This window comes from Topomyia yanbarensis, chromosome 1 (assembly GCF_030247195.1).
Source record: "Topomyia yanbarensis strain Yona2022 chromosome 1, ASM3024719v1, whole genome shotgun sequence".
NCBI classification, from domain to species: domain Eukaryota; kingdom Metazoa; phylum Arthropoda; class Insecta; order Diptera; family Culicidae; genus Topomyia; species Topomyia yanbarensis.
Genome location: NC_080670.1, coordinates 31,292,175 through 31,304,650, shown reverse-complemented (window position 1 = coordinate 31,304,650; position 12,476 = coordinate 31,292,175). Strand labels below are relative to the sequence as shown.

Sequence of the window (12,476 nt, the reverse complement as noted above, 5' to 3'; positions counted from 1 at the left end):
CAGAAAACTTATCAACGTGGTCCAGACGCACATCAAGAATGCGATCAACAACGTTAGCTGTGAGCGATCGAGCTCGCTAAGCATTTACGCAGTAAACGAAAACGACGAAACACTATTTCGGACGACAAAGTATCTACAGTACATCATGAAGTTTATCATTCGATCGAGGATTTTGTTTGCCGATCTGAACCAAGGCAAGGATCGGGAACTATTCGAAACGATGCTGGAGGATTTGCTGGAGTCATTCACCGAACTAATCAAATATCAGAATGATCTGCTGAAATCGCAGGGAGCTCTGTTGAAGTATCTGCACATCATAGCTTCGGATCTGATGCAAGTGTACGATCCGATCAAGCTAAGCAAACGAATCGTGGATATTATTTCGAATGTTCCCACGGGTCGACTGAATCAATCCAAGATGACATGCATCAAGGATGTGGTGGACTCAAAGCTTTTCAAATTACCCCAGTGTAGAGCCATCCTACTGCCAATGTTTTGCCGGCAGATCAAGGACAAGCTAGAAAGCAAGGAGGAGGTAAGTCGGTCTTTAGCCATCCCCATTCCCTCTTCCAGGAAGGATTGCTGCATGAGATTCTATGTTTGTGGAACGTCCCTTATCATGCACCTTGCCCGAAGCAGCCACCAGCACTTTATGTATCGTTACGCTATGAAACTTTTTTTTTGTTCAATTGTTCGTTTCCTTCTACAAATTTCTTTTCTATGTGTTTATGTTCTTGTCTTGCCGCGTGCTGAAGCTGTGCGCCTGTGTCTTGCGTTATCCTGATCTCCCACCACCAGCGAATGCCTATCATCTCTGTGTTGCATTGTGTGTTCGTCAACAAAAAAAACCATCATGCTACCATTTCCGTTGCACCAACAGCATTACTATTGTATTGTGGGCTGGAAAGTGACACAATCAGCCACGTATCATCGTCCAATAATCGTAACATCGTCAATCAACATTTCAGTGTAAATACTCTTGTTGTCATCATCCTTCAATATCATTGTTACCTGTCCCATTCCTGAAAAAATCCCTACAATGTATGTAGTTTAGTTTACCTTATGGTTCTGTTTACTAATCCATTCTGTTTCTGCAACATTCTAACTGACGGTTTGATAACAATGTAATATGCGAGCAAATAAAAGGTGTTAGGTGACCTCCCTGCGGGTACTCATTACTCGAGGAACGAGTTACTTTTGAGAATGTTTGCTATAAAACTCATACCTTTATCCTGTCCGGAATCTGATGTGACGTGAATCGAATATCAACTCTCTACCCATGACTTTACTCGCCCGATTCTGAAGAATCACTTCGGATGAGACCCAGCCGGAAACTGAATCGACATTCTGGTTGACTCCAACCAGAATTTAGGCTCCATGACAACCGATTTCAGTTCAAATCGGTTGTGTCACTAGAGCCAGACTGCTGGCTGGATGCGGCTCATTTTCCAACTGGACTTATAGGGCATCAGAGGCCCATGTGATGGCAATGGAAAAACCCACCGCATGCGAGACGACTTTTAGAATCAGGAGAGGAGGTAGAGATAGTGTAGTTGGTAACTCGATTGCCTTGTACGCAGCTCCCCTGGGTTCAATTCCCAACCCCGCACATAGTGTTAGAGATTTTTCTAAAGAGATTTCTCTAACCTAACAAAGAGGCGAATGACCCTAAGGTTAAAACCTCTAAAAAAAAAAAAAAAAAGAATCAGGAGAGCAAAGCCATGTAGATTTGTCATCTCATGCCACACGCCACGCAGAATAAGGGTATCCATTTCTGTCATCTATTAACTGTTTCCTTTCAAATTAAATCCATTTTAACGGAAATTCCTAGTGTTTCGTGGACGACTGTCATGTTGTGTTCAAAACGCTTTCCATCAAATTTCAGCCATGTGCATACATTCACATTCACATTCAGTGACTCTCGGAATACCTTTCTGTGAGTGACGTGACTGGAAAATGAAATGGTTAATCATGTGACGTGGTTGAGGGGATCTTGACAATAGGGCTCTACATTGTATTATATATTATATTACATGTTACACATTACGTGACGTGAAATAACATGACGTACCATGACATGACATAACGTGTCATGATGTGTGTGACGTGACTTGACGTGACATGTGATAAGGTTTGTAGTAACGTAACGTAACGTGATATGACGTGACGTGACGTGGCGTGACGTAACGTGGCGTGACGAAACGTACCGGACGTCAATGTGTTCAGGGCGCAAAGGGTAGTTTTCGATGGAGATCTTCGTGAAATATATCACAAACTGAAGATAACTGCCGAACAAACTTACTCAATGATTTCGTTTCCAAAAGAGACGAGCGTACCATGTTTGTGTTCTGTGCAGGAAAAATTAAAACGCAGCGTGAACGATTACTTTGACAGCATCGATATTCACTAAAATGTCATCCATCGGGCAATGGTGTTTCTATTAGTGGCATAAACAATTTGAAAACAACCACACGCGAAAAGATTGAGGTGAGCCTGATTTCGCGTTGTAGCGATTTCCGAGCAAAACTGGAATGCTTGGTAATTCCGAGAATCTCCGGTACGATTCCATTGAAGAACATCGGCGTCACAGATTGGACAATTCCTCGAGGTCTTCGCTTGCCGATCTAACCTTTTTCCGGGTCGATGGCATTGATATGCTGATCGGAGCAGAAGTTTTCTTAATGTTAATGAAGCCAGGACACCTCAGCCTAATCGAAGGAGCTGGGTAAGTCGCGCCTTGGATGGTTAGCTGCAGGAACAATACAACTTGATCAACAGCTCGAACCTGTACAATATTCGCAAGTGGCATCGATTCATTCTATTGAAGATTCGATGCATAGATGCACTTACGCAATAAAGTTCCAAACGCCGCACTCACTACATCCGAAGAACAAGTATGTGTGGAACATTTTGCCTCTACGCACTGTCGAGATTCAACCGGCAGATTTGTAGTTCGATTGACGCTTAAAGGAAACTTCGTCGAACTAGGCAGCTGTCGTTCTTTAACACTGAAACGATTTTACTTGCTGGTGAACCGACTGAATCGAAACCCCGAGCAGAAGATTTAGTACGTCGATTTCATTCGGGAATACCAAATACTCGGTCACTGTAAGGAAGTAAAACGAGCCCAACCAGAAAACGTATTACATGTTGCAGTGCTTCGACCAAATAGTTCAACTCAACCATCAAATGCAGAGTGGTTTTTGATGCCAGTGTGAAATCATTCGAGACGAATTCAGCCGTCCACGACGTACTGTCTATGGGACCAATTGTGCAGAGTGAGCTGTTTGATATCGTATTGAGATTCCGAGTAAAGGTATATTTTCTCATCTGACATCTTTAAAATGTACCGACAGATTTGCATGCATCTTAAGGACACCCGTTTCTAGAGAATCTTCTGGAGAAATAATCCGATTGAACATCTGAAGGTTGTATAGTTGACCTGTTGTCACGTATGGAACTGCATAAGCTCCGTCCCAAGCAAGCCGATGCTAACGACTAAGGCGAAGAGTTTCGACTTGTCGAGAACATCATAAAAAAGGATTGCTATGCAAATCGATCTTCGGAAGGGCTGGATTCCAACTCCATTGTGATCTCGCCTTAGAGGGTACCATCACTGTCAATGCGATAATCATGTGTTCTTCCTGGGACATCATTCTAGCTTGTGGGATAGCATAGGAGTATGTACATTGGACCGGAGTCCCAAGGGTTGCAGGCTCGAATCATGTGTATGAGGTGATTTTTTTACATAATTGTTTTCGTTTAAATCACCATTTCGATCTGTTTTTCCCGTTGGATACCGCCAAAAAGTCTTAAATCTGTAGCAAGCTGACTATTGATGAGCTCCGCAATTCGCTGGTTAGTACCGTCTTTACGCATGGGCACACTGGGCCAGGGCCAGGCCCCGAAATTTTGGGGCACTACATGACTATTGAACCAATTCAAACGTCAATCCAACATTTCGATTCTAGTTTCAATTTATTTTCAACAACAGCAATGAAACGTTTGGTACACCCTCTATAAAAAGTTTGAAAGGCACCGGACTTAGCCAACCAACCAGAAAATCTTGTTTGGCAAGCGATCTGTGGATGTGGCAAAATATTAATTATATTTCTTCGTTACATCTGAATCTGTCAATGGACAAATCCACATGGAAGCGTCCAAAAGGTCTTACGAAGAATCGACTCTTTTTGGTCGAATTTGGCAAGTTTCGCTTTGCCCAATCAGTCTTAGACTGGCACAGAACCAATAATGTTGTTTTTGCGCTGTACTTCACCCTATCACAACCATTTTAATCCATTTCATTTCATTCAGTCCATGAAATCCCAAAAAAGAAGTTTAAAATGCTCTTGTGAAAGTATCTACATGTATCAAACCTAGCTTTATCCTAGATTTGACTAAAAGCGCCACTGTAAATGTGCGTCTATTTGAGGATATTTGTAAAATCTTGGACATTTAGTAGAGTCAATATTTTTAAAAATATTCTATTATTGTGGTGTGTCCTGAAAGTATGCTTCACACAAGTAGAGCATTCTTGTGCTGTTGGAATAAAATAATTTAATTTTTAAAATTAAGTTTTTCCTTGCTGAATTCAAAACCAACCTTTTTTGTAGATCCGAACTGTTTTGTACGGACGGCACCATACCTAACTTAAAGTTAGTTTTTAACGTTTGGGATTCTCCTCATCAGTAACTAGCATAATGTTGGTGCCAGTGAGATGGTTTTAGCATCTAACCATTGCTAATTTTGGTGCTAGTCTAGATTTATCATCTTACTGGCACCAAGATGATGCTAGTTACTGATGAGGTGAATCCAAAACGCTAAAAACTAAATAACTAATGTTAATATTCACATTTCTTTTCCTTTGGTCCCTCTCCGAACTTTAATATTTACAATATTCGATTGAAAAAAAAAACATGTGCATTTTTCAAAAGTCGGAAGTCGACTCTGTTTAGTTTCATCATATCAGGAACACCAAGAAGCTCTCAAGATCAACACGAAACAATGTAAATGAACATGAGCAAATTACACCAAGTATTCCAAAAATCATGAACAGCAGTGCGCTTCGTTTTTGGTTTAATGGACGTTTAACAGACCGTGCTCCAACATTCCTCCTTCTTGATGGAGGCACTTTTAATTTTCAAAGAAAGTCTTACAACTATGAAGGTCAGATTACATCGTCTAGGAAAACAATAGCCTAGTTGGTGAGTCCATTATACTGTACGTCACCACCACCACCGCATTTAGTGTGTTTGGCGATTTGGACATCAGCAACGACACATGGTTGTGTAAATCTGCAATACTCTTTGTTCTCAATACATTTTGAATCCCGCTTTATTTTTTTAAACATTTTCAACACGATTGACTGATTTTGCAAAATTTGGAAAAGAGTCTCAGGGTGACATGGAGTAGAAATAATTCTGTAATGCTGGGAATCATTTTTTTTATCTTTCTACTCTGCAGCCGTCTACTAGAGTGGGACACGGTTACATGAAAAAAAAATATTGCTCCGAGTAACTTTCTGGGATCCATTTAGGTCCCAGATCAAATTTTAAGCTCGATCGGTGAAACTATATTTTTGCGCCCATAGTTTAAAGTTTACATGGGATTTCGTATGGGGAAATCGAATTTCGCAAAATAATTCTTCAAAGAGCCGCCCGTTACCCCCTAAAAACAAATAGATCTATAGGCAGGAAATTTGTCAAGGAAACAAAGTCTCGAATACCGCGAAACGATCTGATAGTTGTGGAAAAAGTTATTAAGTAAAAACCTTTTGACGCCCTGAAGATTGACGAAAATCTCAATTTTCATAGCATCATTTCATTTCCAATAAAAGCCACATAAAGATTTATTTTTAGGAGGCAATGGGCGACTCCTGGAGGAATTATTTGGTGAAAGTTAATTTTCCCATACAAAATCCCATGTAAACTTTAAACAGTGGGCGCAAAAATATAGTTTCAGGGATGGAGCTAAGAATTTGTACAGTTTATCTAGGACCCAAATGGTACCTATAAAGTTGCTCGGAGCAGGAATCTAATTTTTGTCCAACCCTACTGTTTACACCTGTTCAATTATTGGGGCCCCTTAGCTCAATACTGCCCAGGGGCCCCGCGTCGTCTTAAGACGGCCCTGCTGGTAATTATTGTGTGACTAATTTAGCATGTGGAACTCGGTGATAAAATCAGGCAAATACAATCGAACATTCCTTGCATACATATCAACGTAATCAATCTGACCTATGCTGATAATTTGCTATGAGTCGGTGGACGACTGATGACTTTTCATCTACCAGAAGAAGCAAAACATCAACTCAGCATTATTCCAAGCACGAGCTCGATAACAGGACTTAGATTTTAATACTTGGTTTCAGTACTAATTTCAACGTAGCAGCAACGTTTTTGGTTGCACAAGACACGTTTGATCGTACGAGGAGTACTAAATCATGCGTCAAGTGTTTTCGAGTAAGACCAACCGAGGCTTCACAATTTACAGGAGACTTACCGAATCAACGAGTTGCGCCATCCTCTCCGAAGGTTGCAAAATCGTGCATCGCAGTATTCGTCAATATGTTGACGTAAGCCGTTCATTTAGAGTTGGTGTCGGATTTGATTACCGACGCATTTCTTGGCGCACTTTAACGTAGAGGGAGGAATGGTACCGGAATTGTATTCCGATAACTCCAACAACTTTCATGAAGCCAAACACAAACTCCATCGACTATATGAGATGTTTCGTTCCAAGTAAAAAGCAACGCCTACGTACGGCGCGAGAAGATCGGTCGTCTAACACATTCAATTGATGCGTGAACATTTCTGGAGAGCATTGTCTCAAGATTATCTGGCAAGCTTGCAGCCTAGCAAGAAAAACCAACTAAGAATACATGTTTTTCTACCCGGAATGATTGTGCTCGTCCGGGAGAAGTCCTGACCGCTCTGCAGAATAACAGTAATCTATCCCAAACCATATGATCTAGCACGAGTCGTAGATATTTTCAGTCAGGGATCGATATATCGTCGCTCAATGACGAAGGTTTCGCTGTTGTAACCACCGGTTATATTAGTTGTTTGTTGTCTTAGCCAAATTGATAAGTGCCGCTAGACTTTCTCATTCCCATTTCCAATCCCTAACTCCTACTCTGCTTACATCAAAATGTGTGAGTGATGGCCTTGCAAGTCCAGGTTGTCATCCGAGACCAATGAGTATATGTAGATGTGGCAGAACGCACGGTTTGCTAGTATTGGCAACCAAAAATATGTAAACAATCCAGGAGCACATCACATCGGGTCGACGTCATAGCGTTCACACGATTCAATGGGAGCGGAACGAACGGTATGACAAAAGCAAGTCGATTTATTCTGTGATCACACACCACTCATGTAAGATTCATCTTACGAATACCAAAGAGCCCCCTTCGCCATACCTGTATATATAACATTGATCCGAGATGGGTACACGGAAAAATAGAACAACCCACAGAATAAGTTCTTTTAACTTAAATTTAGCTAGTTTTGAGTTTTCGCTTTCGCACTTATTAGTGTTGTCAATAACAAAGAGAGAGAGATTCGACTCAGTCCTGGTCTTCCATGGAATATGGTACTTTTGAGTTGTTTGAAGTTTACTCAAAACTAGGTAGATTCAACTTAAATTTAAGTATATTTAACTCAAAGTTGAGTATAAAAAACCTCTCAATGAGTTGTGATTTTTGCCGTGGTTAAAGGGAAACTACCTTCAACACGGTTTACCTAATTTTACCTTATTCCACGATACCCCGAGATTGAGTCAAAAGAGCTCAACTTTTGGTAGTTTCTCGTATCCGTGTAGGTTACTCACACAGATGGGCTTCAGCGGCCAAGGTGTCTCATCACAGCGGTGTGAGGATAACGTCGCGCAACATAGTACCCATCGCTGTTGCAGCCATTGGAAGGGCCGCCAAGGTTTTGACAATACAAATGTCAGTTCGGATGATATCGCACAAGTTGAGGTTTTGAGGTATCATCCGGGCTTAGCTAGGCTTAGTAACCACCAAGAAAGTTCTTTCGGTTCGCAACACTCGAAAAAGTAGGAAGTTCGCGCGGTTTAGTACGGTCAAAGAAAACCGATCCATCTAGTTACGTATGAACCTACGATTCCAGTCGAGGGAATTGCGTTCGCAAGAAGAAAAGCAACATAAATCCATTCGATTCACCGTAACCTTGCCATGTATTGCGCACTTCCCACCAACCTGGACTCTGCACTTTCAAAGTGCGAGTGATCAAACTGCTACTGAAAACAGCGAGCTGTCAAAACACATATGTATTTCAAGTGATAGAGATGATACATTCATAGACAGACCAGTCGAACTAACCAGTCTATGACAAGAATTTAATAGAAGAATATTAAGTGCGCAGTGCGGTTAGAATCCAGTTTTTAGTGCCACAAGCAATAAATGACTCATTTGGTGCGCTAACAAGAAAAAAAAACATTTCCAATCCAAGCTAGCCATCATAGCGCTGTCCTATTTTACTGACCGAACGAATGCGAGAGAGCGTACCGTCGCTACCGATGAGCGCCCGACGTCATTACCATCATCAGCATCATCACACGCACTGAAAGATGACCGGCGTGAGTGACACCAGTTTTGTGCAATATTCAGAAATGTGCCAATTTTTGTACACGCAAAAATGAAACAACCCACAGAATAAGTTCTTTTTAACTTAAATTTAGGTACTTTTGAGTTATGCGTTGCTTTCGCACTTATTAGTGTTGTCAAAAGCAAAACGAGAGATTCGACTCAGTCGAGGTCTTCCGTGCAGTAAGGTACTTTTGAGCAAAGAGAATAGGGAAAGAGACGAATAGTGTGAAGCCAAAAATACCTTATTGAGCAGACCAATCGTGCAATATAAATAAACATTACTCACGCCTGAGTTGGAGGAGATAAGTATTGTACATCTATCAAAAAAGAAATTTCAATTTTCGTCAGAATTTGGTTTAATTGTGATTGTGAGGTGTATTCTAGAGTATATGTATGAGTAAAAACAAGCTCTAGAATTATTTCATCTCTTTGTTTCGAAATGCGCATCGTTTGATAAACAAAACCAACGATCGACATACGGTTTGTTTTCAAAATATAATAGGAGTCATTTAAAGTGCTGCCTGTGGAAGCGGTTGCCAAAATTTTAGTGTTGAAATCATCATAAAGGTAGTGTTGCCGTTTTGACTGATTTTCACTCTTCGTCTCTTTCCCTATTCTCTTTGCTTTTGTTTGGGTATACTCAAAATTAGGTAAATTCAACTTAAATTCAAGTACATTAAACTCAAGGTTGAGTTATGATTTTTGCCTTAGTTAAATGGAAACTACCTTCAACACGGTTTACCTATTTTTACCTTCCTGCACGATACTGCGAGATTGAGTCAAAAGTACTCAATTTTAGGTAATTTTTCGGTGGCGTGTAGTGCACCATTTTTGAGCGTTATATATAAGAAATCGGACTCCGGTTGATGGAAACAGCTTTAGTTTTCAATTTCTGGCAAAAGAAAAAATAGAATTTTAATCCAACAGTAGTGAACGATTCCGATACGATACAATTCCGATTCTTCTTCGACGACGTTTAATACTACGAGAATCTCTACTATTTTGAGGGCAGCGATAAGGAACCAAGAGCCGCAACTACTATCAACCAACCATAACAAGTGACACTTAGGGATCTATCGCTTACAGTCCAATTGAATAAAGTGGTTTTTGTACCGAACAAACTCTATATTATTCGGTTAGTCTCCTAAGGGAAAAGAAACAGTTTCACCACCTGAAGAAGAGCGGCTTAACTCAACAGTGATGCCAAATAAATATACGTATAACCTCTCTAATTCTTGTAATGATCTACCTTGAAGGACTTTAGTTCAGGTTTCCGCCAACTAATTAAAACGAATTATTTTATACATTGAACATTTAAATAATAGGCGCAGATCCGTTTTTTCCATATGTTACCGAGAAAACTAGTCGTTTTATCCAAATCAAACAACCGCTGTTTTTGACGTAGGACTTACGTCTTTCTTTACTATACTGGGTGTCATTTCAAAATTTTCAAAACGGATGCGTTACGTACACTTTGAACTCTAATAACTTTTCTCCTACTCAAGGAATTACTAATTTTGTTTCATAAATCGAAAGGAAAACGTTCAACGCTTGCTATTGATACCTTGTTTGCTATGTAAAACTTGTTTAAAAAGTTCAAAAACTACTTTTAATGCGAATCAACATTAATGCTAAAACCTATAAATATGGGTGTCACAGTTTTTCTCAAAGCCAGACGTGTGTAAGCCACAGAGCAGAACACACGTACGTGTGCTGCTCAACGAGAAGCTGCATTTTGACCACCAACCAAATCATAGCTACTGCCTTATCGCTGCCAACCAAGAACAGTCGTCGCCCTGCGTGAAATTCATTGCTCTCAGAAGTGGACAGAGTTACTAATTCGCAAGCTGCTCTTCCAGTGCCTGGTCCGTGAGATTGCACAGAATTTCAAAACCTACTCTTCCGGAGCTCAGCCGTAATGGCCCTTTAAGAAGCCAGCGAGGCCTACCTGGTTAGTTTGTTGGAAAATACCAATCTGTGCGCTATCCATGCCAAGCGAATAATCATCATGCCGAGCGGGAAACGGCGAAATAATATTCACAACAAACGGTCCTTATTAGGACCACAAAATCGTTCTCAGAAGAATTACAATTGAAATTTCCATTTCGTGCTTTGGAAAATAACTTCCCTCTTATCGGGTTAGTTATTTTCTATAATAATATCCGAAAAATGTGCGATAAAACCAATAAACTGACCAATTGGACGGAAGCAATAAAATACCTACAACAATTTGAGTCAGAAAAGTGATATTAACGGAAAAATGCTTCGATCGTTTCTAAGTGTTTGGCAGCTGAAGTTGCCGATTTGTTTTCCAACGTCAATTATTTGCGCTGTGCTGTACGGAACAGATTTTTGCGCGATTTGTTGGGAAATAATTAAAACAATTGTGTAGTAGATTCCGTAGATTTTACCGTAAATTTTGATAGAAATGATTTTGTAAAAGCATTAATTAGCCGTGCTTTGAATGGTGGTTTTTGCAAATCTTTCTAGAACATTAGTGAATGTGGAATGATGAAAATATTTTCATTTGTCGCACAAAGGGATGGACTACCATCTGCACTAAGAAGTTTATAAAAGAGATCGCATTCCGATATACAATGCTCATTCGATGTGAGCTGCGAAAGGGGAATGTTCGTGTATGTACGCAGCAGATGCGAATTCGGGCAAGGTTCGAATCGTTAGCAAGGATTCTCGTCTGGTATCACCAAACATAGTTATCTACAAACCGTTCTTTTTAGGATGAAAACATAATGGAGAAAGAATTGAATTAGAAAGTTCCATTTAATAACTTGCATTGAGTGTGCGCCTGTCAAGTCTGCTGTACTTTAGCAGTGACACATAAACCAATGTTTATCGAATTAATCTACAAACCCGTAGGTTTTTGCAAATCTTTCTAGAACATTAGTGAATGTGGAAACCCTGCTAGTAAGCGAATGCCACGCCAAAAAAAAATGATGAAAATATTTTCATTTGTCGCACAAAGGGATGGACTACCATCTGCACTAAGAAGTTTATAAAAGAGATCGCATTCCGATATACAATGCTCATTCGATGTGAGCTGCGAAAGGGGAATGTTCGTGTATGTACGCATCTGGTGTATGTAATCGTCTGGTATCACCAAAAATAGTTATCTGCAAACCGTTCTTATTAGGATGAAAATATAATGGAGAAAGAATTTATTTAGAAAGCTCCTTTTAATAACTTGGATTGAGTTTGCGCCTGTCAAGTCTGCTGTACTTTATCAATGACACATATAAACCAATGTTTATCGAATTAATCTACAATGCAAATCTTACTAGAACATTAGTGAATGTGGCAACCCTGCTACTAAGCGAATGCCACGCCAAAACGAATGATGAAAATATTTTCATTTGTCGCACAAAGGGATGGACTACCATCTGCACTAAGAAGTTTATAAAAGAGATCGCATTCCGACATACAATGCTCATTCGATGTGAGCTGCGAAAGGGGAATGTTCGTGTATGTACGCATCTGGTGTATGTACTCGTCTGGTATCACCAAAAATAGTTATCTGCAAACCGTTCTTATTAGGATGAAAATATAATGGAGAAAGAATTTATTTAGAAAGCTCCTTTTAATAACTTGGATTGAGTTTGCGCCTGTCAAGTCTGCTGTACTTTATCAATGACACATATAAACCAATGTTTATCGAATTAATCTACAATGCAAATCTTACTAGAACATTAGTGAATGTGGCAACCCTGCTACTAAGCGAATGCCACGCCAAAAAAAATGATGAAAATATTTTCATTTGTCGCACAAAGGGATGGACTACCATCTGCACTAAGAAGTTTATAAAAGAGATCGCATTCCGATATACAATGCTCATTCGATGTGAGCTGCG

General features: G+C 40.0%; 1 protein-coding gene across 6 annotated transcripts in view; it reads left to right on the top strand.

The window, feature by feature from the left end:
* Positions 1–12,476, top strand: part of LOC131677230 (dedicator of cytokinesis protein 1) — a 90,518-nt gene that overhangs the window by 66,674 nt on the left and 11,368 nt on the right. For all 6 annotated transcript variants that reach the window (XR_009303310.1, XR_009303309.1, XM_058956946.1 and 3 more), the window contains exon 5: positions 4–535. Coding sequence is in view for 4 of the 6 variants with exons in the window: in XM_058956946.1 (XP_058812929.1) it covers positions 4–535 (532 nt within the window). In the remaining 2 variants the exon portion in view is untranslated. The remainder of the gene's footprint in view (positions 1–3; positions 536–12,476) is intronic.